General features: G+C 47.2%; 1 protein-coding gene across 1 annotated transcript; it reads right to left on the reverse strand.

The window, feature by feature from the left end:
* Window positions 1-14,253: 14,253 nt before the first annotated feature.
* Window positions 14,254-27,169, reverse strand: LOC125536889. Its single transcript, XM_048700180.1, has 4 exons — window positions 26,737-27,169; window positions 22,779-22,930; window positions 15,248-15,528; window positions 14,254-15,129 (listed from the first exon to the last, which is right to left on the reverse strand). Exons 1-4 carry the CDS (start codon window positions 27,167-27,169, stop codon window positions 14,643-14,645), a joined length of 1,353 nt encoding a protein of 450 aa, XP_048556137.1. The 3' UTR covers window positions 14,254-14,642.
* Between the last annotated feature and the right edge of the window lie 245 nt (window positions 27,170-27,414).

Here is a 27,414-nt window from a genome sequence, read left to right on the forward strand (position 1 = left end):
GTTCGGTGCGCTAAAAGCGGTTTGAACAAGGCCTACACTAGCCTTCTAACAGGCTTTGAGGTACGTGATGTAATATTTTTGAACTATAAAAATAATGCCCGTGTATATAGTCAGTAGCCCCTGAGACTCTGTTCGGCGTTCCTTTAAGAAAGGCCAAAGAGAGGATCAAATAGTCTTCGCAGGAGATTAACATACACGTGTATTTGAACAAACAAGCGTCGAAGCTAGCGGCAGACGCCGATGCCGATGAAGTTTCCATACTAAAGCGGCGGCTAGAGCAGGCCGATGAAGAGCTCACCCACACCAACAAACTATTGGCGGAGAAGCAAGGTATGCGATTCACATTTGACATGATATGGCTTGTTGTTGTGCTATCTTGCTGAGTTTTGTAATTATGCTCACAATTGACGCGTATGAGGTCGAGAACCTTAAAAATGCGCTGGCCGAGGCTAAGAAGGAGGCGGAGGGGGAACGAGCCACCCGCCAAAAGCATGAATCTCGAGTGGAGGAAGTTCATCAAGAGCTCAAGGATGCCATAGGAAAATGTGAGTCCGTAGAGCGCAAGATTTCTGTCGGATTTTGGGTTCCGGCAAAACCCTTGAGGTTGGAACACTAGGGTGCGCATGAAGATCTTCCCCCTCTCAAGCTCCCACACTCAACGAACCCAGAGAACACGAGACACAAGATTTATACTGGTTCAGGCCACCGTTGTGGTGTAATACCCAACTCCAGTGTGGTGTGGTGGATTGCCTCTTGGACTGAGGATGAACAATTACAAGGGAAGAATAGCCTCCTAAGGCGAGGTGCTCTCGTTCTTGGTGAGATTGTGTGGTTGAGGATGATCTTCTCTCCCCTTTCCCTTGGTGGTGGCTAGTCCTATTTATAGAGTCCCTGGTCCTCTTCCCAAATATTGAGCAGGAAGGGATCCCACAACGGCCAATTCAAAGGGAGACAACTAGTACAAGTTATCCTGACAAAAGTAGTCTTCGCCTGCCAAAGGCTCTGGTGGTGAAGCCGTCTTGGGCTCCATGGTGACCTCCGTCCGGCTGGTCTTGGTCTTGTTGCACCGATATGTAAACCTTTGCCTGATGCCTTGGAACTCCTCGCCTGCGCTTGCCTCCTTAACGCCAAAGAGGAAACGAGGACACTGTGCGTGATAGTGCCCGCCTAGCGCCCGCCGGGTCTCGATCATCATGGCTTGCGTAACTGGAACCTCATGAGGTTCGCCTTGCCTTGATCTCTTCGCCCCTCTCGAGCCAGCCTGGTGAGGCTGCCTGTGAGGAGGTCCTGCGTAGTCCGCCTCGCAAGGCTTGGCCCCTCGCGAGGGTCTTGAATGTTTTGCTGGCGAAGCTGGGCCGTACGGGGCCGCTGGTCGAGCCATGCAGTGGGCCGCAGGTAGGCAAGTCTGGGGACCCCCATTCCCAGAACGCCGACAGTAGCCCCCGGGCCCAAGGCGCGCTCGGGCTTGGCTTCGAGGCGAAGCCAAAAGGCAAGTGCGGAGCGCCGCGGGCCCCAACAGCTTGTGGCCTTGGTCGAGGTGTGGCGATTGATTGGACGTGGGCGTCTCCGCTTCCCCACGCAGCCTCGGCAACTGCTCGACTTGACGAGTCCCTGCTGCATGCAGAAAAAGGTCATTATTACCTTAGATCATGGAGGCCAGCGGTTGGCCTCCCCTTGGCTATAAATGGGTAGAGGAGCGGAGCCCCCATCACCCATCTCTTCCGGTGCTTCTCCCGCTCCATCTTCTTCCTCTCTTCACTGCAAGCAGCAACACCCATGGCGCCTACGAAGAGGTTCTGGGCAGCGGAGAAGGGGAAGGCTCGCCAGGAGGGGCCTGGCTCTCCACCGCCCAAGAGGGGGCGTGGCCGTCCCTGTAAGCACCCTGCGACCCCCGCCGCGGCCCCTCGCGGCCGCAGTGGCGCCTCTTCGCGCGATGGCGGTCGTCCAAGTCGCGGCAGCCCTGTCGATGAAGGCAGGCATGCCATGGTCGCGCGGCCTCCTCAGCCGCGCTTTCATTCGGCGGAGGTGATGCCGGAGTTCATCGTGTGGTCGGAGAACCCGGCCAGCACTTTGCTTCAGCTCCCGCGCTTCTTTGTCGGTGAGTTGCCAGCCACTGGCACAGGTGATCTTTGGTTGCCGGCTGGCGGCTGCTGCAAGAAGGCTTCCTGGGCCGCGGTCGAGGTCTCCGCCGCGGGCAACGCGGTCCTGGCTCGCAGCTGGCAGACGTTCGCTCGCGCGCGCGGGCTGGGCAGGCGGTGCGCCCTCCACTTCAAGTATGACGGCATCGCGACCCTCTTCATGAGGGTATTTGGGGAAGATGGTCACCGCGTCGGGTGCTGCCCCAAGGACAACGACAGCGACAAAGTGCTCGTCCTTGGCGATGGCTGTGACGAGGAGGGAGGCGGGCCCGGCCATGTCTCATCTAGCCACGGCGATTCTTCTTCCGGTGGCAGCTCCAGTAGTGGCAGCTACGACCAGCCGCCACGCCGCCGCACCCGCTTCGAAGGTGGCAGCGGGTCGGCTCGTCGCCGCGCTCCGGTGAAGCGCGAGGAGGGGTCCGGCTGAGCTCAGGAGAGCGCCACGAGCCCGTTCTCGCGACCTGCCGCAGGAGCGCGTCCTGCTTTTGTTTCGTTCTTCCTTTCCTTCCTGCATTAGAGAAAGACAAGTATGGGGCCCCGTGGGGGCGTGCAACGAACTATGATTTCCGAGTTGTTATGCTGTGTTTATCATTCTTGTGCTGTGTTGCAACGTCATGATTTATGCATGCGTGTAGAATGACTTAGCTTGATGCGCCTGAGGTAGATCCCGCTTCGTGAGGCGCGCGTTTCTTCGTACCTGACGAGGAGGAACTGCGAAAATTTGCTAGGAGATCCATACCTGGTCCACGTCGTTGTAGCCTGCTGTCTAGTGCACGTCACCTGCGTATGGCCACGACCCAGGGCCTCGTGTCGCGGTACCCGTGGGGCACGGATCGAGGGGGGTGCGCCAGCCTGTGGCTCGAATGAGGGTGCCTCGCGAGAAACAGACAAAACACTCACGAGGGCCCGAGGGGCACCTGTCCAGCCCCCTCGCGAGGGACGCGAGAGAGGGTACAGGCCAAACAAAGAACCGAAGGTAGAAACAGGGGCAAAATCAAAGGAACAAGATCAGCAAGCGGCACTGGAAAGCAAATTTTGATTAAAGAGGGGCAAGCCAACTGCAGAAAGCAAATGAAAAGCCGCGTCCGGCACCTAGTCTAGTCTTCTTATCTTCTCACCAGCGCGGAGCTAAGTGCTGCCACTAGTCGTGGGAGGGAGCCCCCGAGGCCCGAGGGTGGCATTCCTGAGACTTCGGGGCGTGTACAACCCCACTCATTATTATGTGAGAGTGTCACGAGCGGAGATTCTTCACATGCACTGGGCCTTGATTCACAGGCACCGGGCCTTGCTTCATGGGTAGGACTTCCTGAGGTGTTGGATGTTCCAGGCGTTCTGGATGGGGACCCCGTCTTGCGTCTCCAGGCGCGCGACACCAGGCCTGGAGACGTGGGCGACCCGAAACGGGCCCTCCCACATGGGCGAGAGCTTGTGCAGCCCTTCCCTGGAGAGCACCCGCCTCAGGACAAGGTCACCCACCTCGAGCGTCCTGGAGCGGACGTTGCGGCCGTGGTACCGCCGCAGCGCCTGCGGGTACCTCATAGCTCGGAGCGATGCTTCCCGGCGGCGTTCCTCCCCCAGCATGAGATCCAACCCCCGCATGGTGTCCTGCCACATTTCCTCAAACGCCAGGACCCACGCGGAGCGATGCCTGACCTCGTGTGGGAGAACCGCTTCTGCTCCATCGACGAGGAAGAACGGGGTCTCGCCTGTCGGCCTGGTGGCGGTGGTGCGGATGGACTACAGCACGGACTGGAGCTCGTCGTGCCAGCCCCTATCGCAGGCCTCGAGCTTCTTCTTGAAGGTCCTTGTCTTGAGACCCCTCAGGACCTCTGCGTTGGTGCGTTCGGCCTGGCCGTTTCTCCTGGGGTGCGCCACGGAGGCATAGCAGATCTGCGTTCCAAGGTTAGCACAATATGTTTGAAGAGATTGCTAGTGAACTGTGAGCCGTTGTCGGTGATGATGCGGTTAGGGACCACAAATCAGCTTACGAGGCCTCTGATGAACTTGACTGCTGACCCGGCCGGGATGGTGCGGACAGCTTCCACTTCCGCCCACTTGGTGAATTTGTCAACGATGACGTAGAGGTAGCGGTAGCCTCCTGGCGCTCGTGGGAATGTACCCAGGATATCTAGCCCCTAGACCACGAACGGCCATGAGAGCGGGATATTCTGGAGGTCCTGAGCAGGCTGGTGGATCTGCTTGGCGTGGAATTGGCAGGCCTCACAAGATCTCACTAGTTCGGCCGTGTTGTTGAGTGCCATGGGCCAGTAGAACCCGCTGCGGAAAGTCTTGCTGAGCAAGGTGCACGGCGACGAGTGGTTCCCGCAGTCTCCGCCATGTATGTCAGCCAGCAACTCCTTCCCCTGTTCCCTAGAAATGCATCGCAGAGTAACATCATTTGGTCGCTTCCTGTATAGCTCACCGTCCTGAATGCAGTACGTCGTAGCCTGTCGGGCCACACGTTCCGCGTCTTCCTCCTTCTCCAGCAACGTGCCTGGCTTCAGGTATGCCTTGAACTCTTCGATCCAACACCCCTCCTGAGGCTCGAGCGCTAAGAGGATGCGCGCTCCCGAGGTCGGGCTGCAGGCTGGGGCTCCTGAAGCCGGAGGCTGGGGGAGCTCCTCCTGAGATGGCGCCAGCTCCGCAGGCGGAGGTGCTGCCGAAGGCTTGAAGATCTGCTCCTCGAAGATGCCAGGCTCTTGGGGCTGCCGCTTGGATGCTCTTCTAGCGATGTCATCGGCCTCTTTGTTGGTGCCACGAGGTACATGCTGCAGTTCCAGGCCCAGGAACTGCTTCTCCATTTTGTGCACCTCCGCGAGGTATGCCTCCATGTGCTCATCCTTTGACTCGTACACCTTATTGGAGAAGTTGGCGAGGAGCTGCGAGTCTCCCTTGACAGCGAGGGGCTTCACTCCCAAGGCCACTGCCGCTTTGAGGCCGGCAATGAGACCCTCGTACTCTGCGATATTGTTGGAGACCTTCTTGGCCCGCTGGAAGCAGAGCTGCACGATGTAGTAAAGCTTGTCCTGAGTGCGCGAATTGAGCACGGCTCCAACCCCCGCGCCCTGACGCGTGAACGCGTCATTGAAGTACATGGCCCAACCATCTGGCGCCTCGCTTCCTAGCGAGAGGGATCAGTTCTCGCCTGCTTCCAGCTCCGGGGTGTCAGTCCATTTCGCCACGAAGACGGCAAGCGCAGCCTCCTTGATGACTCTGGTTGTGCTGAACTCCAGGTCGAAAGCTTGCAGCTCGATGTTCCATTCGGCAACCCTTCCCGCAGCATTGGGGCTTCTGAGCACTCTCTCCAATGGGTAGGCTGAGACGACCTTGATGGGGTGACCTTGGAAGTAGTGGTGCAGCTTGCGCGAGGCCACCAGGAGTGCGAGCAAGAGCTTCTGAGGCATGGGGTATCGCGCCATCACATCTCGCAGGACTGTGCTAACGAAGTATATTGGGTGCTTGATCAGGGTGGGACAGCTGACGGGGGTTTTAGCTTCCGGGACTGAAGCATTTCCTGCAGGTTTCTGGCTCCTTGGGCTTGATGACCTGTCGCGGCAGCAGCTGTCTCACGGGCATCGTCTTGGTGCTGAGCTACCTCCTCCGGCTTGGCGGCTCCACTTAGCGGGTTCTCGACCTCGCGCCCTTCCCTGAGGGCCACCAACGCCATGCTGGCGGAGTGGGGTGATACGTCTCCAACGTATCTATAATTTTTTATTGCTCCATGCTATATTATCTACTATTTAGGGCAATATTGGGCTTTATTATCCACTTTTATATTACTTTTGGGACTAACCTATTAACCGGAGGCCCAGCCCAGATTTGCTGTTTTATGCCTATTTCAGTATTTTAAAGAAAAGGAATATCAGACGGAGTCAAAACGGAACGAAATCAACTGGAGAAGTTATTTTTGGAAGGAAACACACCTGATGGACTTGGACCCCATGTCAGAAGATACGGGAGCTGCCCACGAGGGTGGGGGGCGCGCCCACCCCCCTAGGGAGCGCCCCCTGCCTCGTGGGGCCCCCGTGGCTCCCCTGACGTGCTTCTTCTGCCTATATAACTCCATATACCCTAAAACTTCCAGAACAGAGATTAGATCGAGAGTTCCGCCACCAGAAGCCTTCGTAGCCACCAAAAGTGAATCGGGACCCTGTTCCAGCACCCTGCCGGAGGGGGGATCCCTCACCGGTGGCCATCTTCATCATCCCGGCGCTCTCCATGATGAGGAGGGAGTAGTTCTCCCTCGGGGCTGAGGGTATGTACCAGTAGCTATGTGTTTGATCTCTCTCTCTCTCTCTCGTGTTCTTGAGATGATACGATCTTGATGTATCGTGAGCTTTGCTATTATAGTTGGATCCTATGTTTCTCCTCCCCCTCTTCTGTCTTGTAATGAATTGAGTTTTCCCCTTGAAGTTATCTTATCGGATTGATTCTTTAAAGATTTGAGAACACTTGATGTATGTCTTGGTGATCAACTTGCGGGTTTCATGACATTGGGAACCTATGCATAGGGGATGGCACACGTTCTCGTCGTGATTCTCTGGTAGAACTTTGGGGCACTCTTTGAGGTCCTTTGTGTTGGTTGAATAGATGAATCTGACATTGTGTGATGCATATCGTATAATAATACCCATGGATACTTGAGCTGACATTGGAGTATCTAGGTGACATTAGGGTTTTGGTTGATTTGTGTCTTAAGGTGTTATTCTAGTACGAACTCTAGGGCTGTTCGTGATACTTATAGGAATAGCCCACCGGATTGATTGGAAAGAATAACTTTGAGGTGGTTTCATACCCTACTATAATCTCTTTGTTCGTTCTCCACTATTAGTGACTTTGGAGTGACTCTTTGTTGCATGTTGAGGGATAGTTATGTGATCCAATTATGTTAGTATTGTTGAGAGGACTTACACTAGCGAAAGTATGAACCCTAGGCCTTGTTTCAACACATTGCAATACCGTTTACTCTCACTTTTATCACTTCCTACCTTGCTGTTTTTATTATTTCAGATTACAAATACCTTTATCTACCATCCATATACCACTTGTATCACCATCTCTTCGCCAAACTAGTGCACCTATACAATTTACCATTGTATTGGGTGTGTTGGGGACACAAGAGACTCTTTGTTATTTGGTTGCAGGGTTGCTTGAGAGAGACCATCTACATCCTACGCCTCCTACGGATTGATAAACCTTAGGTCATCCACTTGAGGGAAATTTGCTACTGTCCTACAAACCTCTGCACTTGGAGGCCCAACAACGTCTACAAGAAGAAGGTTGTGTAGTAGACATCAAGCTCTTTTCTGGCGCCGTTGCCGGGGAGGTGAGTGCTTGAAGGTATATCTTTAGATCTTGCAATCGAGTCTTTTATTTTCTTGTTTTATCACTAGTTTAGTTTATAAAAGGAAATTACAAAAAAATGGAATTAAGTTTGTCTCATACGCTTCACCTTTTTAATATCTTTCGTGAGTATGATGGAAAGGATAATTGTGCTCAAGTGCTAGAAGAAGAAATCTATAAAATGTTTGGCACTAAATATTTGAATGATGAGCATGATTGCAATGTTGTTAGTACAAATTCTTTGAATATCCATAATACTAATGATGATTGCACTAGTTATGATGAAAATGCCTCCTATAAACATGTCAATTTTTGTGGAGTAGACTGGGTTTGCAAGTACACACCAAATAGGGAAGATAGATATTGCAAGAGGCATAAGTACTTTGGAACCAAATTGTTGCAGGAAGAGCTAGATGAATGTGCTAAAAGATTCAATATTTATCGTGCTCCTTGTGAACTTTGCAATGAACATGGTCATTTAAAGCTCCAATGCTATTTGTTTCATGATCAAGTCGTGTCCAAATATTGTGATAATTTGATTACCCTTGAGCATCATAAAGAGCTTAGCCTTCTTTTGGGTTATGAATAAATGAAACGTATAACTAAGGATATTCCAAAATTTGCCCTTGATAAAGTTCTTGATTTTGATCTAGAAAATATTTATATGTATTATGCGGTGAATTGCATTGAAAATCCTTATATTTCCAATTACATAAAGAAAAGAAAACAAATAGAGGATGAAGAGAATACTAATGAAAGGGAAGAGACTTCCCAATATCCTCCTATTATTTCTTATGATGAATCAGGTAACGAGGAGGAGCCTCCTATTCAACCACTCTCATTAATAAGGAGCTTGAAAAAGAGTATTGAACCCCCACATGATGTGGTGAAGAGGAAGAAAAGAAAAAGGAAGAGAGGTAAAAAGGTATCTCTCCCAAATAAAGTTGCTCCAATTATTGCCGTGCCTCATGAAAATGAAGATGATACACTTTATGATGATCTCGTTATGCCTATTGCTTGTTGTGATGATTATGATTGGGAAGACAATGATACTTATTATGATCTTGAAAATCTTTTTGGTACTTGCTTGGAAGAATATGATAATAATGTTTGCTTTATTATTGGTGCTATCCATACTATTAACGATGAGAGTGATTATGCTTATGATAAGAAAAGGCCCAAGCTTGGGGAAGCTATGTTTAATAAGGATGACATATTTGAGAATATATTTCCTGCAATTAATGTTTGTCCCAAGCTTGCGGAAGCTATGATTTATGAAGATGATATTTTTAGTCTCCCAAGTTTTGATATGCAAGTTTATAATAATGATAGCATGCCTCCTACTTATGATAATTATTGTGATGATACATATGCTATAAAAAGTAGTGATTATATTTATAAAACTTGTCATTATTATGATTACCCCTTCTCTGAATATTACTCTTTTAATGTGGAAACAATTTATAATATTCAAGTCTCTTATAATACTCCCACTATCCCGAAAGAGAAGAATTTTGCTTGTGTGGAGAGTAGTAAATTTTCTATGCTTGTAGATCATGTAAAGAATGCTTTAGGTACTGGTTATATTGTTTAATTCATTCATGATGCTACTGAAAATTATTATGAGGGAGGAATATATGCTTGTAGGAATTGCAATAATATCAAGTTTCCTCTCTATGTGCTTAAAGTTTTGAAGTTATGCTTCTTTTACCTTCCTATGCAAGTTGATTCTTGTTCCCATAAGTTGTTTGCTCACAAAATCCCTATGCATAGGAAGCATGTTAGACTTAAATGTGATAGTCATATTCTTCATGATGCTCTCTTTATATTTCAATTCTTATCTTCTATATGAGCATCATTGAAATCATCATGCCTAGCTAGGGGCGTTAAACGATAGCGCTTGTTGGGAGCCAACCCAATTTTATTTTTATTCCTTGCCTTTTGTTCCTGTTTAGTAATAAATAATTCATATAGCCTCTGTTTAGATGTGTTTTTATGCTTTTAATTAGTGTTTGTGCCAAGTAGAACCTTTGGGAAGACTTGGGGAAAGTCTTGTTGATCATGCTGTAAAAAACAGAAACTTTAGCGCTCACGAGAATTGCTGCCATTTTTATTTGGAGAGTTCTATTTAGTTAATTCTTTTTTCAGATGATTAATAGATAAATTCCTCAGGTCCAGCAATTTATTTGAGAATTTTATGAGTTCCAGAAGTATACGTTTGATCCAGATTACTACAGACTGTTCTGTTTTTGACAGATTCTGTTTTCATTGTGTTGTTTGCTTATTTTGATGAATCTATGGCTAGTAAAATAGTTTATAAACCATAGAGAAGTTGGAATACAGTAGGTTTAACACCAATATAAATAAATAATGAGTTCATTACAGTACCTTGAAGTGGTGATTTATTTTCTTATACTAACGAAGCTTACGAGTTTTCTGTTAAGTTTTGTGTTGTGAAGTTTTCAAGTTTTGGGTAAGGATTCGATGGACTATGGAATAAGGAGTGGAAAGAGCCTAAGCTTGGGGATTCCCAAGGCACCCCAAGGTAATATTCAAGGATAGCCAAGAGCCTAAGCTTGGGGATGCCCCGGAAGGCATCCCCTCTTTCGTCTTCGTTCATCGGTAACTTTACTTGGAGCTATATTTTTATTCGCCACATGATATGTGTTTTGCTTGGAGCATCAATTTATTTTGTTAGGATTTTCTTGTTGTTATTTATAACAATGTTTTGCATCTTTTATTTCAATAAAAGTGGCATTGATAGCCTTTACTATGCCTATGTTACAAGTATACATGTTGCTGTTTGAAAACAGAAAGTTTACCGCTGTTGCAATAATTCCCTAGAAAAGTCAGAATGTGATAAAATGATGAAATCTTTTGAATATTAAGCTCTGATAAATTTACTACAGTGGGAATTTTCTTTCATGATTTTTGGAGCTAGGGAAGTATGGATGTTGCAGCATTCTTTACAGACTATCCTGTTTAGGCAGATTGCTGTTATGTTTGCATTGTTTGCATATGGTTGCTTCTTTAATGATTCTATTTGAGAATAGGACTATTAAATGTGCAGAGTAATTTAGTATGAAATGTTGAATAATAATTTTAGGGGTTTGCTACAGTAGAGTATGATAAGGTTTTTGCAATGGTTTATACTAACCTATCTCACGAGTCCTTGTTGAGTTTTGTGTGGATGAAGCTTTTGAGATTTAGGGAGACTGTGATATGAGAGGAATTAAGGAGACACAAAAGCTCAAGCTTGGGGATGCCCAAGGCACCCCAAGATAATATTTCAAGAAGTCTCAAGCATCTAAGCTTGGGGATGCCCCGGTTGGCATCCCACCTTTCTTCTTCAACAACTATCGGTTAGTATCGGTTGATCCTAAGTTTTTGCTTCTTCACATGATGTTTGCTATTCTTAGATGTCATTTTATTTTGCTTTGCTTGCTGTCTGAATAGAGTACCAAGATCTGAAATTATTAAATGTTAGAGAGTCTTCACATAGTTGCATAATTATTCGACTACTCATTGATCTTCACTTAAATCTTTCGGAGTAGTTTGTCATTTGCTCTAGTGCTTCACTTATATCTTTTAGAGCATGGTGCTAGTTTTATTTTGAAGAAATAGATGAACTCTCATGCTTCACTTAGATTATTTTGAGAGTCTTAAATAGCATGGTAATTTGCTTAAAATCCTAATATGCTAGGTATTCAAGAATAATAAAATTCTCTTATGAGTGTGTTGAATACTAAGAGAAGTTTGATACTTGATGATTGTTTTGAGATATGAGGATGGTAATATTAGAGTCATGCTAGTTGAGTAGTTGTGAATTTGAGAAATACTTGTGTTGAAGTTTGTGATTCCCGTAGCATGCACGTATGGTGAACCGTTATGTGATGAAAGTCGGAGCATGATTTATTTACTGATTGCCTTCCTTATGAGTGGCGGTCGGGGACAAGCGATGGTCTTTTCCTACCAATCTATCCCCCTAGGAGCATGCGCGTAGTACTTTGTTTCGATAACTAATAGATTTTTGCAATAAGTATGTGAGTTCTTTATGACTAATGTTGAGTCCATTGACTATATGCCCTCTCACCCTTCCACCATTGCTAGCCTCTCTAGTACCGCGCAACTTTCGCCGGTACCATAAACCCACCATATACCTTCCTCAAAACAGGCACCATACCTACCTATTATGGCATTTCCATAGCCATTGCGAGATATATTGCCATGCAACTTTCCACCGTTCTGGTTATTATGACACACTCCATCATTGTCATATTGCTTAGCATGATCATGTAGTTGACATTGTATTTGTGGCAAAGCCACCGTTCATAATTCTTTCATACTTGTCACTCTTGATTCATTGCACATCCCGGTACACCACCGGAGGCATTCATATAGAGTCATATCTTTGTTCTAGTATCGAGTTGTATCACTGAGTTGTAAAAAAATAGAAGTGTGATGATCATCATTCAATAGAGCATTGTCCAAAAAAAGAGAAAGGCCATAAAAAATAAAGGCCAAATAAAAAAAAGGAAAGGCCAAATAAAAAAATAAATAAATAAAAGGGACAATGCTACTGTAACGCCCTCGATGCGGCTATATCTCCCACGTGTCGAAGCACAACTTAGAGGCATAACCGCATTGAAAGCAATGTCGCAAGTGAGGTAATCTTCACACAACCCATGTAATACATAAGGGAAAAAGATACATAGTTGGCTTACAATCGCCACTTCACACAATTACAGGAATAAAGCATTACATCAACCAGATACAATCAAGGTCCGACTACGGAACCAAAATAAAAGAAGAACCCCAAATGCGACAAAGGTCCCTGATCGACCCCAACTGGGCTCCACTACTGATCAACTAGAACGAAACAACACAAAGGACAAGATCTTCAAAGAACTCCTCCTTAAGCTTGGTTGCGTCATCTGCACGGACTCATCGGGACCTGCAAGCTGGTTTTGGAAGAATCTGTGAGTCACGGGGACTCAGCAATCTCACACCCTCGCGATCAAGACTATTTAAGCTTATGGGTAGGGTAAAAGGTATGAGGTGGAGTTGCAGCAAGCGACTAGCATATTTGGTGGCTAACATACGCAAATGAGAGCGCGAAGAGAAGGCAAAAGCACGATCGAACAACTATGATCAAGAAGTGATCCTAGAACAACCTACGTCAAGCATTACTCCAACATCGTGTTCACTTCCCGGACTGCCAGAAAGAGACCATCGCGGTTACACACGCGGTTGATGCATTTTAATTAAGGTCAACTTCAGGTTTTCTACAACCGGACATTAACAAATTCCCATCTGCCCATAACCGCGGGCACGGCTTTAGAAAGTTCAAAACCCTACAGGGGTGTCCCAACTTAGCCCATAACAAGCTCTCACGGTCAACGAAGGATAATCCTTCTAGCGGGAAGACCCGATCAGACTCGGAATCCCGGTTACAAGACATTTCGACAAGGTAAAACTAAACCAGCAACACCGCCCGAATGTGCCGACAATTCCCGATAGGAGCTGCACATATCTCTTTCTCGGGGCACACTCAGATTGTCTTAGGTACGGGCAGGCCAGCCCAGAGTTGCCCCTGGTGGCCACCGGCAGCTGACAGGTTGGACCAACACTCAGAGGAGCACTGGCCCGGGGGGGGGGGTTAAAATAAAGATGGCCCTTGAGTCTGCAGAACCCAAGGGAAAGAAAAGGGGTAGGTGGCGAATGGTAAAACCAATGTTGGGCATTGCTGGAGGAGTTTTACTCAAGGTGAACTGTCAAGGGGTTCCCATTATTACCCAACCGCGTAAGGAACGCAAAATCCAAGAACATAACACCGATATGACAGAAACTAGGGCGGCAAGAGTGGAACAAAACACCAGGTATAAGGCCGAGCCTTCCACCCTTTACCAAGTATATAGATGCATTAATTAAATAAGACATATTGTGATATCCCAACAAGTAAATAGGTTCCAATAAGGAACAACATCTCCATGTTCCAACAAGGAACAAACTTTGATCTTCACCTGCAACTAACAACGCTATAAGAGGGGCTGAGCAAAGCGGTAACATAGCCAAACAACGGTTTGCTAGGACAAGGTGGGTTAGAGGCTTGGTTCAACAATATAGGAGGCATGATAAGCAAGTGGTAGGTATCGCAGCATAGGCATTGCAAAAGAGCGAGAAACTAGCAAGCAAAGATATAAGTGATTTCGAGGGTATGGTCATCTTGCCTGAGATCCCGTAAGGAAGAAGAACGAGTCCATGAAGAATACAAACGAACGTAGCCAACGGATCCTCACAAACGCAACGTTACCGGATTACCGAGAAGAAGTACACCGGAAAGAAAGCAAACAACAAAGTAATCAACCACCACATAACATGGCATGATGCACAACCAAGTATGATGCATGTCCGATTTAAATATGCATGGCATGGCAAAGTGCACAAGCAATCCTACAAATTAAGTGGAGAATAATATGAAACGGAGTTGCATATTGAAGAAAACACCACATGACTTATTTAGTTCTCTCTCGTTTATGTACCCAAAAAGATTAAATATAGATTAACATGGCAAGAGGGTGAAGCAAAAGATAACTACCTATCTAGGCAAGTTTAAATGAGGCCGGAACAACATACAACAAGTCCGGAAACAAACCTCATGTGCAATTTAAGGATTTGGTACTGTTCTGCCCCTAACCATATTTTAGAGTTGTTAAACATGCAAAGTAAAGCCACCATGTTAAACTAGGCAAAATTATACCCCATTTACATATAAAGTTTATTAAAATCCGAGCTACGGTTATTTAGTTATGAATTAAAGCATTTTAGCATGTCCATACAGGAAATTAAAGCAAACATCAGTTTATACATTGTAAACATGCATGAAAGTTGGATATTGTGAAACAAGATGAAATTCTAGTCAAGTTACATATATAAATTATTTAGATCCGATGCACGGTTGTGAAGATATTAAATGCATGAAGTTTAGGGACCATTCTGCAAAACTGGCACTCTCTGGGAAAATAGCGAAATTCGCTGGACAAGAAAAAAAAATATAAAAACGGGCCGAATCTGGGCAGCCCAACAGCAGGAAAAAAAGGGGCGTCGGCGGGTGGCCTCACCATGGGCTCGGCCCGGTCAGCGAGGGAGGTTGGCGGCGGCCTAGCGGGCAGGCCGGCTTAGGCGCGCTGGGCCGACGCGAGGCCCATCTAGCGCACGCCAGCGAGCGGTACAGCGCTGCCCATCTTGTTCGACAGAGAAACAGAGCGCGGCAAGTTCAGAGAAGGGGCGAAGCAGGGGAGTCGGCGGGCGACGCAGGCGACCTCCGGTGAGGTACTTGGGTGGCCGGGAGGAGTCCTGCTGGCTCCGGCGAGCTGCTAGTTGCCGGCGGCGGCCGCGGTCACGGACGAGGGGGTAGGCGCTGGATTTGGCGAGGAGGCAGAGTTCCTTCGGCGATGCGCGCTGGGACTTGGCGGCAGGGCGACGGCTTGCGCGGACTCGGAGCGACGAGGAGTACGAGGGTGACATGGTGCTGGCGACGGACTCGGCACGACTCCGGTGAAAAGAAGAAGCAGGGAGGTCGCGGAGGTGAAGATCCACGGCGGCTGCGAGCTTGCCGGCGGGGACGAGCCAACTCCTCCGGGCTTCCCTGCGAGAAGAGACAGACACAAGAGAGGGATTTGAGAGAGAGAGAGAGAGAGAGAAAGATAGGAGAAGGAAGGGAAGAAGGACAGGGAGAAGGCTGGTCCTGGTGGTCTGGCGATCACCGGCGCTGGAGGCGGGGTGGTCCGGCAAGCAGGGGCCGGAGACGAGTCGGCAGAGCGGCACGGATCGGGTGGTCAGGCTGGTTGATGAGGTACAGAGAGGCAGCGGGGCGCAGCTGGCTGGGCCTCGGGCGCGAGGGATCGGGAGCTGTGGTTGGTCGGCGGCGGAAATCCAGGGAGGTTGCTGGATTGGATCTGAGGAAGAAGGTGGTTGGCCGGTTGGAGTGGATGGATTGGATCGGGGATCCCGAGGGAGATGCGGCGGCGGCTGAAAGGACAAGTCCCTAGATTTTAGGGTTGCTGATTTATATAGTAGGTGGGTTAGGTTAGGGGTTAAACCGGTCCCTTCGATTAAAATCGTACGGTCAGGGTAAATAGGCTAGGGAGTCCAATTAACAAAACGGAGATGTTTTGTAGACGTTTGAGGATGATCCGGATCCAACGGCGACGACTGTCCGGGTCGGGTCCGGGACAACTTTCGGACGCGCGCGAGGAGGGCCGCGGGCTGACAAGAGAGGTTAGATTAGGTCTGGCGGATTGTGAAGAGCGGGTTGGTCTGAGAGAAGAGGGGAGAGATGCAGCCCGGCATGGTTTCCGGAGACCAAAAACGTCCGACGTTAGACCGGCTACCATTACCGCTATAGTTTAACGGTTGGGCTATCAAACGAACTCTGAATGCGATAAAACTTGACAGGCGGTCTATGTACACTATAATAAGACCACACGTCAACTCTCATTCCATTCCGAGAACATTTTCTGGCCACTTATAAAATAATATTTCGGACGTGTCGCGGGCGCGTGCAAGTCTGTCTGGGCTCAGAACTGACAACGGACGGAACTGGAAGACCCGGACGGATGCAAGTTTTGAAAACATGATGATGCAATGCACATGATGACATGACAAGATGCAACACGCAAGCGAATGACAAGGCAACAACAGCGAATAACTGGAGGTCACCTGGCGCAACGGTCTCGGGCGTCACAACACTCCACCACTACGAGAGGATCTCAACCCGAGATCCTAGGGATGGCACCGGAGGGGAAAGGAAGAGGAAGAGGTTAGGTGAAACTATGTTGCTTCTTTGACAAACGAGTGAAACTACGAGCCTTGAGAGGTTAAGCCATTTTGAGAAAAGAATACAACGGAGATAAATGAAGTTGAAAGCACTCCGTTAGAAAAGAGAAAACAAGGATCAATACTAGAACCTTGTAGGTTGAAAGACATAAGAATAAAGGTTGCAATGAACAAGAAGCACATGCAAGTATTCTGGTTGAAAGAAGAACCACACGGAACGATAGAGATCAAATACGACAACACTCCGGTTGGAAATGGAAGGAATTGAACATGATCTTGACAAGATGAGAGGATACTTGAAAAGAGGACGCGGCACTCCGGTTAAAAGGATAAGCATGAAAAGAACAAGGTCCTGCGAGAACAAGAAGAAGGGTTGAAGAGAGCAACAACACAATGCCTCCGGAAGAAAAGAGAGAAATGGAATGGAAAGAACGGAGGAGAAAACAACATCTTCTGCCTTAAATGAGTTTGCAAAAGCATCTTTAGGAGAAGGTTCGAATGGAGTTGTTGGAAAACCAACAACGAAAAGATAAGCTTGTAGTGGGCTTATGGAGAACATCTCAAAACTTAAGGTGAAATTCTGCCACTACGAAAACAAGATTGGATTGATAAGAACAAGAAGACGAGGAACTTGTTTCACCGAAAGGATGAAAGAAGAACTTGGGTCTTATATGAGCACCATAAATAGCGACAATCCTTAGGGACGGTTTTAGGTGGAATATAGCCCAAGATAATTCCAATGACGAGATTGATGGCTTTAAAATACCTCATTCTTAACAACATGTGAATAATGAGACATGAACTCAAATTATGAAGAATGACATAGCACCACCTCAAATGATACGGTAGAAAGAAATTGCACTCCGGATTGCAAGATGAAGAATGCTTGAACTCCTCTGAAAGTAATCTTGATGAACGTTTCGAGAACGGATTAAGTCCTTGATGAACTATCATGTAGAGCCTTCATGAGGAACTCCGGTAAACAAAAGGATGATGAAGACGGAAGGAAAAAGAAGTTGAGAACACAAAGTGAAGCCTTGAAATGATTTAGATGGATCTCCGTGACGAATAATAATAATAATAATGAGAGAGCTTGGAACTCCAGGAAAAGAAAGATGAACAAATGAGATCATCAATTTTTATGAACCTCCGGAATAAGGAATTAAATCACTTGGATGAAACAAAAATAAGAATTACATTATGCGTATCCTTCACCAATTTAAATTGATGACAAGCAGCGGATTTGGCATACTACTTATTCTCGTAGAAAAGATTAAGAGAGATATCGATAACTTGATAAGGACTTGATGGAACCGCCGGTGGGATTTGGAACAACGAATGAATTGATATGATAAACAAGGAAGAGAAATCTTGAACGAACCACCGTAAGAATTAAAATGAACGAAAATACATGAGAGAGTTTAGATACAAGAGAACAAAGAGATCACGAGCTGATAAGAGAATACTTGAATGATGCATCGGTAAGATTTTCAAGATCGAGAGCTGAAGCTGAAATGGATAATCCCGAACTGATGGCCTTCTGATAAACAAACTGAAAAACTCTTGAAATGCTCCGGATAGGTGAAAAGAATTCTCACAATCGAAATAATTATGAGAGGGTGCCAACAAGCTAGAACCATGAATCATCACGAGAACGGAACAAGATTGAGAGAGAAAATCTTCTTCGTCTTCAAAATCCGAGAATGACGACGAGAAACACCACCATGAATTATTGAGGCACTCCGGAATTAAAATTGGAAAGGTTGAATCAACGATGATAAGAATTTGAAAGATCTTGGAGAAAGACATTTGACGGATGATAAATCATTCTACGTCAAACTTTGAAAGAATTTGAGGACAGCTCTGGACAAATAAGAAGAGTCAGGTAAGATCCCGGGAAAAGACCTGTGGGTTAGGGCCCACTCAAAAGATACACCATTGAAAAGATTACTTGAAAGAGAGATTGCACCGGTTGAATTAAATGTCTTGAATGAGATAACAACCTCGAAGGATATTGAACGAATGTAGAGTGGAAAACACAAATTTTCGAGATATCTTGAGCACTCCGGAACAATTGAATAGCGAGAAGTGGATGATTAAGAGGTGCACCGGCATGAGAAAGCATTTGAAACGAGGAAAAAGGATATGATCAACACCAAATCTTAATTTGAATCCACCGGAGAAGAAAACGAGTGAAGAGTGACGAACTTGAAGCTCCGTTAGAATCTTCCTGATAATCATCGGATAAGAATATTGAAAGAAAAGAAAGAAGAGACTTCGCATCAATAAGATGGATACTTGATTAAGATATATGAGTCCTTAAAAAAAAAAAGGGGGGGGGGGGGGGGAAAAACAAAGACAACTTGGAACGGATGAAGCAAACACCGTTGAGAAGAACTGATACTTGATCTTGCGGATGTTGCAATGACCGGATCCACTTGAAGAGAGACAAACTGGTTGAACAAGATTGGCATGCCAATCTCGATTATCAAGAAGGATTAGTATTCACATAGGAATATGAGAAGAACACTTAGGAAAGGTATGGAATCAACATTTGGCATTGAAGCAACTTGAATACCACAACCGAAAACAAAACAAAGGATTGGCTTGCAGAATAAGCTAGAACAAACATATGATAGAGATTTCGTCCGAAGTTTTCGTGGTGGGGCCTACACGGGCTCGATCGTACAGCACCATCATGTACAAGGCAGTGCACATGACATACGAAGCATCCCCGAGTCGGCATAGCCAAGGAATCTTTAAGACACAACGAGACCACTGTAAAACCGACCGTGAATAGGCGGACCACTAGACGTCGAACCCCAATTTCATATCATACATCCGTCGGAAAGATATCCTAAGAGCTACTTGAATTCCCACCTATGGAACTCCTGAAACTTTCCGGTTATGCAATCAGGTGTTGGGGATACAGGGGAAGCATAATATCTCACCCAAAACTATCAAATCCTACATCCCGCTGTATCCATCCTTCAACACATAACCAAGAAACTTTCGGAAATCGTCTACCTCAACCTTTGAAAAGCATACGTTATACAAGTTATGGCAATACTCCCGAACTCCCGCCCCAGTACTGGGTGGCGTCGAGGTTATCTCACCAACAACTGCATAAAAGAGATTTCCGATGTCGGCGAAACTAAACTCAGGTATTCCAGAACTGCAACAATAAAATTGTGACGACAACACCTCGGAGCTCAACTCCCCGGGACACTGCCACAACCCCTAAATGACAGGAGGCACCAAGAACAATGTTCTCGTCACAAATCGATCGGAACGATTCCAAGATACCCGCGTGATCCTAATTTTTTTTAGTGAAATTTGAGAAGAGAAGAGTCAAAACTCTACGTCAGGATGCCTTACCAGAGCGATGAAGGGACTGGCGAGTAAAAAGAATTCCTAAACTCTCCGATATATAATTCCTAAATGACTCAAAACATTTTTTTTCTAGACTCAACAACGGCTGCTAATTCGATCAAGCAGTGGGGGCTCCTAAGGTCGGGGAAGGCTCTGATTACCAACTTGTTACACCCTTGATGTGGCTATATCTCCCACGTGTCGAAGCACGACTTAGAGGCATAACCGCATTGAAAGCAATGTCGCAAGTGAGGTAATCTTCACACAACCCATGTAATACATAAGGGAAAAAGATACATAGTTGGCTTACAATCGCCACTTCACACAATTACAGGAATAAAGCATTACATCAACTAGATACAATCAAGGTCCGACTACGGAACCAAAATAAAAGAAGAACCCCAAATGCAACAAAGGTCCCCGATCGACCCCAACTGGGCTCCACTACTGATCAACTAGAACGAAACAACACAAAGGACAAGATCTTCAAAGAGCTCCTCCTTGAGCTTGGTTGCGTCATCTGCATGGACTCATCGGGACCTGCAAGCTGGTTTTGGAAGAATCTGTGAGTCACGGGGACTCAGCAATCTCACACCCTCACGATCAAGACTATTTAAGCTTATGGGTAGGGTAAAAGGTATGAGGTGGAGTTGCAGCAAGCGACTAGCATATTTGGTGGCTAACATACGCAAATGAGAGCGAGAAGAGAAGGCAAAAGCACGGTCGAACAACTATGATCAAGAAGTGATCCTAGAACAACCTATGTCAAGCATTACTCCAACACCGTGTTCACTTCCCGGACTCCGCCGGAAAGAGACCATCGCGGTTACACACGCGGTTGATGCATTTTAATTAAGGTCAACTTCAGGCTTTCTACAACCGGACATTAACAAATTCCCATCTGCCCATAACCGCGGGCACGGCTTTCAAAAGTTCAAAACCCTGCAGGGGTGTCCCAACTTTGCCCATAACAAGCTCTCACAGTCAATGAAGGATAATCCTTCTAGCGGGAAGACCCGATCAGACTCGGAATCCCGGTTACAAGATATTTCGACAAGGTAAAACTAAACCAGCAACACTGCCCGAATGTGCCGACAAATCCCGATAGGAGCTGCACATATCTCTTTCTCAGGGCACACTCAGATTGTCTTAGGTACGGGTAGGCCAGCCCAGAGTTGCCCCTGGTGGCCACCGGCAGCTGACAGGTTGGACCAACACTCAGAGGAGCACTGGCCCGGGGGGGGGGGGGTTAAAATAAAGATGACCCTTGAGTCTGCAGAACCCAAGGGAAAGAAAAGGGGTAGCTGGAGAATGGTAAAACCAATGTTGGGCATTGCTGGAGGAGTTTTACTCAAGGCGAACTGTCAAGGGGTTCCCATTATTACCCAAGCACGTAAGGAACGCAAAATCCAGGAACATAACACCGATATGACGGAAACTAGGGCGGCAAGAGTGGAACAAAACACCAGGCATAAGGTCGAGCCTTCCACCCTTTACCAAGTATATAGATGCATTAATTAAATAAGACATATTGTGATATCCCAACAAGTAAACAGGTTCCAACAAGGAACAACATCTCCATGTTCCAACAAGGAACAAACTTCGATCTTCACCTGCAACTAACAACGCTACAAGCGGGGCTGAGCAAAGCGGTAACATAGCCAAACAACGGTTTGCTAGGACAAGGTGGGTTAGAGGCTTGGTTCAACAATATAGGAGGCATGATAAGCAAGTGGTAGGTATCGCAGCATAGGCATAGAAAAAGAGCGAGCAACTAGCAAGCAAAGATAGAAGTGATTTCGAGGGTATGGTCATCTTGCCTGAGATCCCGCAAGGAAGAAGAACGAGTCCATGAAGAAGACAAACGAACGTAGCCAACGGATCCTCACAAACTCAACGTTACCAGATTACCGAGAAGAAGTACACCGGAAAGAAAGCAAACAACAAAGTAATCAACCACCACATAACATGGCATGATGCACAACCAAGTATGATGCATGTCCGGTTTAAATATGCATGGCATGGCAAAGTGCACAAGCAATCCTACAAATTAAGTGGAGATCAATATGAAACGGAGTTGCATATTGAAGAAAACACCACATGACTTATTTAGTTCTCTCTCGTTTATGTACCCAAAAGATTAAATGTTGATTAACATGGCAAGAGGGTGAAGCAAAAGATAACTACCTATCTAGGCAAGTTTAAATGAGGCCGGAACAACATACAACAAGTCCGGAAACAAACCTCATGTGCAATTTAAGGATTTGGTACTGTTCTGCCCCCAATCATATTTTAGAGTTGTTAAACATGCAAAGTAAAGGCACCATGTTAAACTAGGCAAAATTCTACCCCATTTACATATAAAGTTTATTAAAATCCGAGCTACGGTTATTTAGTTATGAATTAAAGCATTTTAGCATGTCCATACAACAAATTAAAGCAAACATCAGTTTAAACATTGTAAACATGCATGAAAGTTGGATAATGTGAAACTAGATGAAATTCTAGTCAAGTTACATATATAAATTATTTAGATCCGATGCACGGTTGTGAAGATATTAAATGCATGAAGTTTAGGGACCATTCTGCAAAACTGGCACTCTGTGGGAAAATAGCTAAATTCGCTGGACAGGAAAAAAAATATAAAAATGGGCCGAATCTGGGCAGCCCGACAGCAGGAAAAAAAAGGGGCGTCGGCGGGGTGGCCTCACCATGGGCTCGGCCCGGTCAGCGAGGGAGGTTGGTGGCGGCCTAGCGGGCAGGCCGGCTTAGGCACGCTGGGCCGACGCGAGGCCCATCTAGCGCACACCAGTGAGCGGTACAATGCTGCCCATCTTGTTCGACAGAGAAACAAAGCACGGCAAGTTCAGAGAAGGGGCGAAGCAGGGGAGTCGGCGGGCGACGTAGGCGACCTCCGGCGACGTACTTGGGTGGCGGGGAGGAGTCCTGCTGGCTCCAGCGAGTTGCTGGTTGCCGGCGACGGTCGCGGTCATGGACGAGGGGGTAGGCGCTCGATTTGGCGAGGAGGCAGAGTTCCTTCGGCGGTGCGCGCTGGGACTTGGCGGCAGGGCGACGACTTGCGCGGACTCGGAGCGACGAGGAGTACGAGGGTGACATGGTGCTGGCGACGGGCTCGGCACGACTCCGGTGAAAAGATGAAGCAGGGAGGTCGCGGAGGTGAAGATCCACGGAGGCTGCGAGCTTGCCGGCGGGGACGAGCGCAACTCCTCCGGGCTTCCCTGCGAGAAGAGACAGACACGAGAGAGGGATTAGAGAGAGAGAGAGAGAGAAAGGTAGGAGAAGGAAGGGAAGAAGGACAGGGAGAAGGCCGGTCCTGGTGGTCTGGCGATCACCGGCGCTGGAGGCAGGGTGGTCCGGCAAGCAGGGGCCGGAGATGAGTCGGCAGAGCGGCACGGATCGGGTGGTCAGGCAGGTTGATGAGGTGCAGAGAGGCAGCGGGGCGCAGCTGGCTGGGCCTCGGGCGCGAGGGATCAGGAGCTGTGGTTGGTCGGCGGCGGAAATCCAGGGAGGTTGCTGGATTGGATCTGAGGAAGAAGGTGGTTAGCCGGTTGGAGTGGATGGATTGGATCGGGGATCCCGAGGGAGATGCGGCGGCGGCTGAAAGGACAAGTCCCTAGATTTTAGGGTTGCTGATTTATATAGTAGGTGGGTTAGGTTAGGGGCTAAACCGGTCCCTTCGATTAAAATCGTACGGTCAGGGTAAATAGGCTAGGGAGTCCAATTAACAAAACGGAGATGTTTTGTAGACGTTTGGGGATGATAAGGATCCAACGGTGACGACTGTCCGGGTCGGGTCCGGGACAACTTTCGGACGTGCGTGAGGAGGGCCGCGGGCTGACGAGAGAGGTTAGATTAGGTCTGGCGGATTGTGAAGAGCGGGTTGGTCTGAGAGAAGAGGGGAGAGATGCAGCCCGGCACGGTTTCCGGAGACCGAAAACGTCCGACGTTAGACCGGCTACCATTGCCGCTATAGTTTAACGGTTGGGCTATCAAACAAACTCCGAATGCGATGAAACTTGACAGGCGGTCTATGTACACTATAATAAGACCACACGTCAACTCTCATCCCATTCAGAGAACATTTTACGGCCACTTATAAAATAATATTTCGGACGTGCCGCGGGCGCGTGCAAGTGTGTCTGGGCTCAGAACGGACAACGGACGGAACTGGAAGACCCGGACGGATGCATGTTTTGAAAACATGATGATGCAATGCACATGATGACATGACAAGATGCAACACGCAAGCGAATGACAAGGAAACAACAGCGAATAACTGGAGGACACCTGGCGCAATGGTCTCGGGCGTCACAGCTACTATCCTTTTTCCACACTTGTGCTTCAAAGTAGCACCATGTTCTTCATATAGAGAGTCTCATATGTTGTCACTTTCATATACTAGTGGGAATTTTTCATTATAGAACTTGGCTTGTATATTCCAATGATGGGCTTCCTCAAAATGCCCTAGGTCTTCGTGATCAAGCGAGTTGGATGCACACCCACTAGTTTCTTTTGTTGAGCTTTCATATACTTATAGCTCTAGTGCATCCGTTGCATGGCAATCCCTACTCACTCACATTGATGTCTATTGATGGGCATCTCCATAGCCCGTTGATACGCCTAGTTGATGTGAGACTATCTTCTCCCTTTTTGTCTTCTCCACAACCACCATTCTATTCCACCTATAGTGCTATGTCCATGGCTCACGCTCATGTATTCCGTGAAGATTGAAAAAGTTTGAGAACATCAAAAGTATGAAACAATTGCTTGGCTTGTCATCGGGGCTGTGCATGATTTAAATATTTTGTGTGGTGAAGATGGAGCATAGCCAGACTATATGATTTTGTAGGGATAGCTCTCTTTGGCCATGTTATTTTGAGAAGACATAATTGCTTAGTTAGTATGCTTGAAGTATTATTATTTCTATGTCAATATGAACTTTTGTCTTGAATCTTATGGATCTGAATATTCTTGCCACGATTAAGAAGAATCACATTGAAATTATGCCAACTAGCATTCCACATCAAAAATTATCTTTTTATCATTTACCTACTCGAGGACGAGCAGGAATTAAGCTTGGGGATGCTTGATACGTCTCCAACGTATCTATAATTTTTGATTGCTCCATGCTATATTATCTACTGTTTTAGGCAATATTGGGCTTTATTATCCACTTTTATATTACTTTTGGGACTAACCTATTAACCGGAGGCCCAGCCCAGATTTGCTGTTTTATGCCTATTTCAGTGTTTTGAAGAAAAGGAATATCAGACGGAGTCGAAACAGAACGAAATCAACTAGAGAAGTTATTTTTGGAAGGAAACACACCTGATGGACTTGGACCCCACATCAGAAGATACGGGAGCTGCCCACGAGGGTGGGGGGCGCGCCCACCCCCCTAGGGTGCGCCCCCTGCCTCGTGGGGCCCCCGTGGCTCCCCTGACGTGCTTCTTCTGCCTATATAACTCCATATACCCTAAAACTTCCAGAACAGAGATTAGATCGAGAGTTCCATCGCCAGAAGCCTTCGTAGCCACCAAAAGTGAATCGGGACCCTGTTCCGGCACCCTGCCGGAGGGGGGATCCCTCACCGGTGGCCATCTTCATCATCCCGGCGCTCTCCATGACAAGGAGGGAGTAGTTCTCCCTCGGGGCTGAGGGTATGTACCAGTAGCTATGTGTTTGATCTCTCTCTCTCTCTCTCGTGTTCTTGAGATGATGCGATCTTGATGTATCATGAGCTTTGCTATTATAGTTGGATCCTATGTTTCTCCTCCCCCTCTTCTCTCTTGTAATGAATTGAGTTTTCCCCTTGAAGTTATCTTATCGGATTGAGTCTTTAAAGATTTGAGAACACTTGATGTATGTCTTGGTGATCAACTTGCGGGTTTCGTGACATTGGGAACCTATGCATAGGGGTTGGCACACGTTCTTGTCGTGATTCTCTGGTAGAACTTTGGGGCACTCTTTGAGGTCCTTTGTGTTGGTTGAATAGATGAATCTGAGATTGCGTGATGCATATCGTATAATCATACCCACGGATACTTGAGGTGACATTGGAGTATCTAGGTGACATTAGGGTTTTGGTTGATTTGTGTCTTAAGGTGTTCGTACGAACTCTAGGGCTGTTTGTGACATTTATAGGAATAGCCCACTGGATTGATTGGAAAGAATAACTTTGAGGTGGTTTCGTACCCTACCATAATCGCTTCGTTCGTTCTCCGCTATTAGTGACTTCGGAGTGACTCTTTGTTGCATGTTGAGGGATAGTTATGTGATCCAATTATGTTAGTATTGTTGAGAGGACTTACACTAGCGAAAATATGAACCCTAGGCCTTGTTTCAACACATTGCAATACCGTTTATGCTCACTTTTATCACTTCCTACCGTGCTGTTTTTATTATTTCAGATTACAAATACCTTTATCTACATCCATATACCACTTGTATCACCATCTCTTCGCCGAACTAGTGCACCTATACAATTTACCATTGTATTGGGTGTGTTGGGGACACAAGAGACTCTTTGTTATTTGGTTGCAGGGTTGCTTGAGAGAGACCATCTTCATCCTACGCCTCCTACGGATTGATAAACCTTAGGCCATCCACTTGAGGGAAATTTGCTACTGTCCTACAAACCTCTGCACTTGGAGGCCCAACAACGCCTACAAGAAGAAGGTTGTGTAGTAGACATCATGGGGTGTGGCAGACAGGTAGAGCACCAAGGGCTCGCGAGGATGAGGAGCCACCATTACCGACGGGCTGGTCAAATATCTCTTGACATCTTGAAATTCCAAGTCGGCTTCGTGGGTCCATTCGAACGGACCCTTCTTCTTCATCAGCTTAAAGAACGGCAATGCACGCTCCCCTAACTTGGAGATGAAGCATCCCAGCGAAGTCACGCAGCTTGCAAGCTTCTGCATCTCCTTGAGGTTTTGTGGTGGGCTCATGTCTTCAATTGCCTTGACCTTCTCCAGGTTGGCCTCGATCCCCCTATGAGACACGAGGAAGCCTAGCAACTTGCCTGAAGGGACACCAAACATGCACTTCTCCAGGTTGAGCCGCAAGTCCACCTGGCGCAGGCTCGCGAATGTCTCCTCCAGGTCCTGAATCAGAGTTCTTGCCTCCCGTGATTTCACCACAATGTCGTCGACATAGGCCTCAGCGTTTCTTCTGAGCTGCTGCCCCAGGGCGATGTGCATCAGTCGTTGGAAGGTTGCTCCTGCGTTGCACAGCCCGAATGGTATGTAGGTGTAGCAGTACACCCCACACGGGGTCAGGAAGGCTGTCTTTTCCTCGTCTTCCACCTCCATCTTGATCTGGTGGTAGCCTGAGAATGCATCCAGGAAACACAGCAGGCCGCACTCGGAAGTGAAGTCGACAATCTGGTCAATGCGCGGCAGCGGGAATGGGTCTTGAGGGCAAGCTTTGCCGAGGTTGGTGAAATTGACACACATGCACTCCTTCCCTCCTTTCTTTGGCGCAACGACCGGGTTCGCCGGCCACTCTGGGTACCGGACTTCGCGAATGACACCCGCTGCCTCCAGCTTGCGAGTTTCCTAAATGATGAAGGACTGCTTCTCTGTGGATTGCCGCCTTGCCCTTTGCTTCATAGGGCGCATGTTGGGGCACACCCTCAGGTGATGCTCGATCACTTTCCTCGGGACCCCAGCCACCTGCTTGGGTTCCCAGGCAAATACTT

This window comes from Triticum urartu, chromosome 2, assembly GCF_003073215.2.
Source record: "Triticum urartu cultivar G1812 chromosome 2, Tu2.1, whole genome shotgun sequence".
In the NCBI taxonomy this organism is placed as follows: Eukaryota; Viridiplantae; Streptophyta; class Magnoliopsida; order Poales; family Poaceae; genus Triticum; species Triticum urartu.

What these genes read in the sequence shown, in the direction of transcription:
- LOC125536889 (XM_048700180.1), bottom strand. Translation starts at nt 27,169, where the DNA reads ATGTGTGTCAATTTCACCAACCTCGGCAAAGCTTGCCCTCAAGACCCA. An exon ending in CGTACTCCTCGTCGCTCCGA is followed by an intron (nt 15,529 to 22,778) that starts GTCCGCGCAAGT and finishes CCTAAAATCTAG; the next exon opens with GGACTTGTCCTTTCAGCCGC. An exon ending in CCACCCCGCCTCCAGCGCCG is followed by an intron (nt 15,130 to 15,247) that starts GTGATCGCCAGA and finishes CTCTTCTCGCAG; the next exon opens with GGAAGCCCGGAGGAGTTGGC.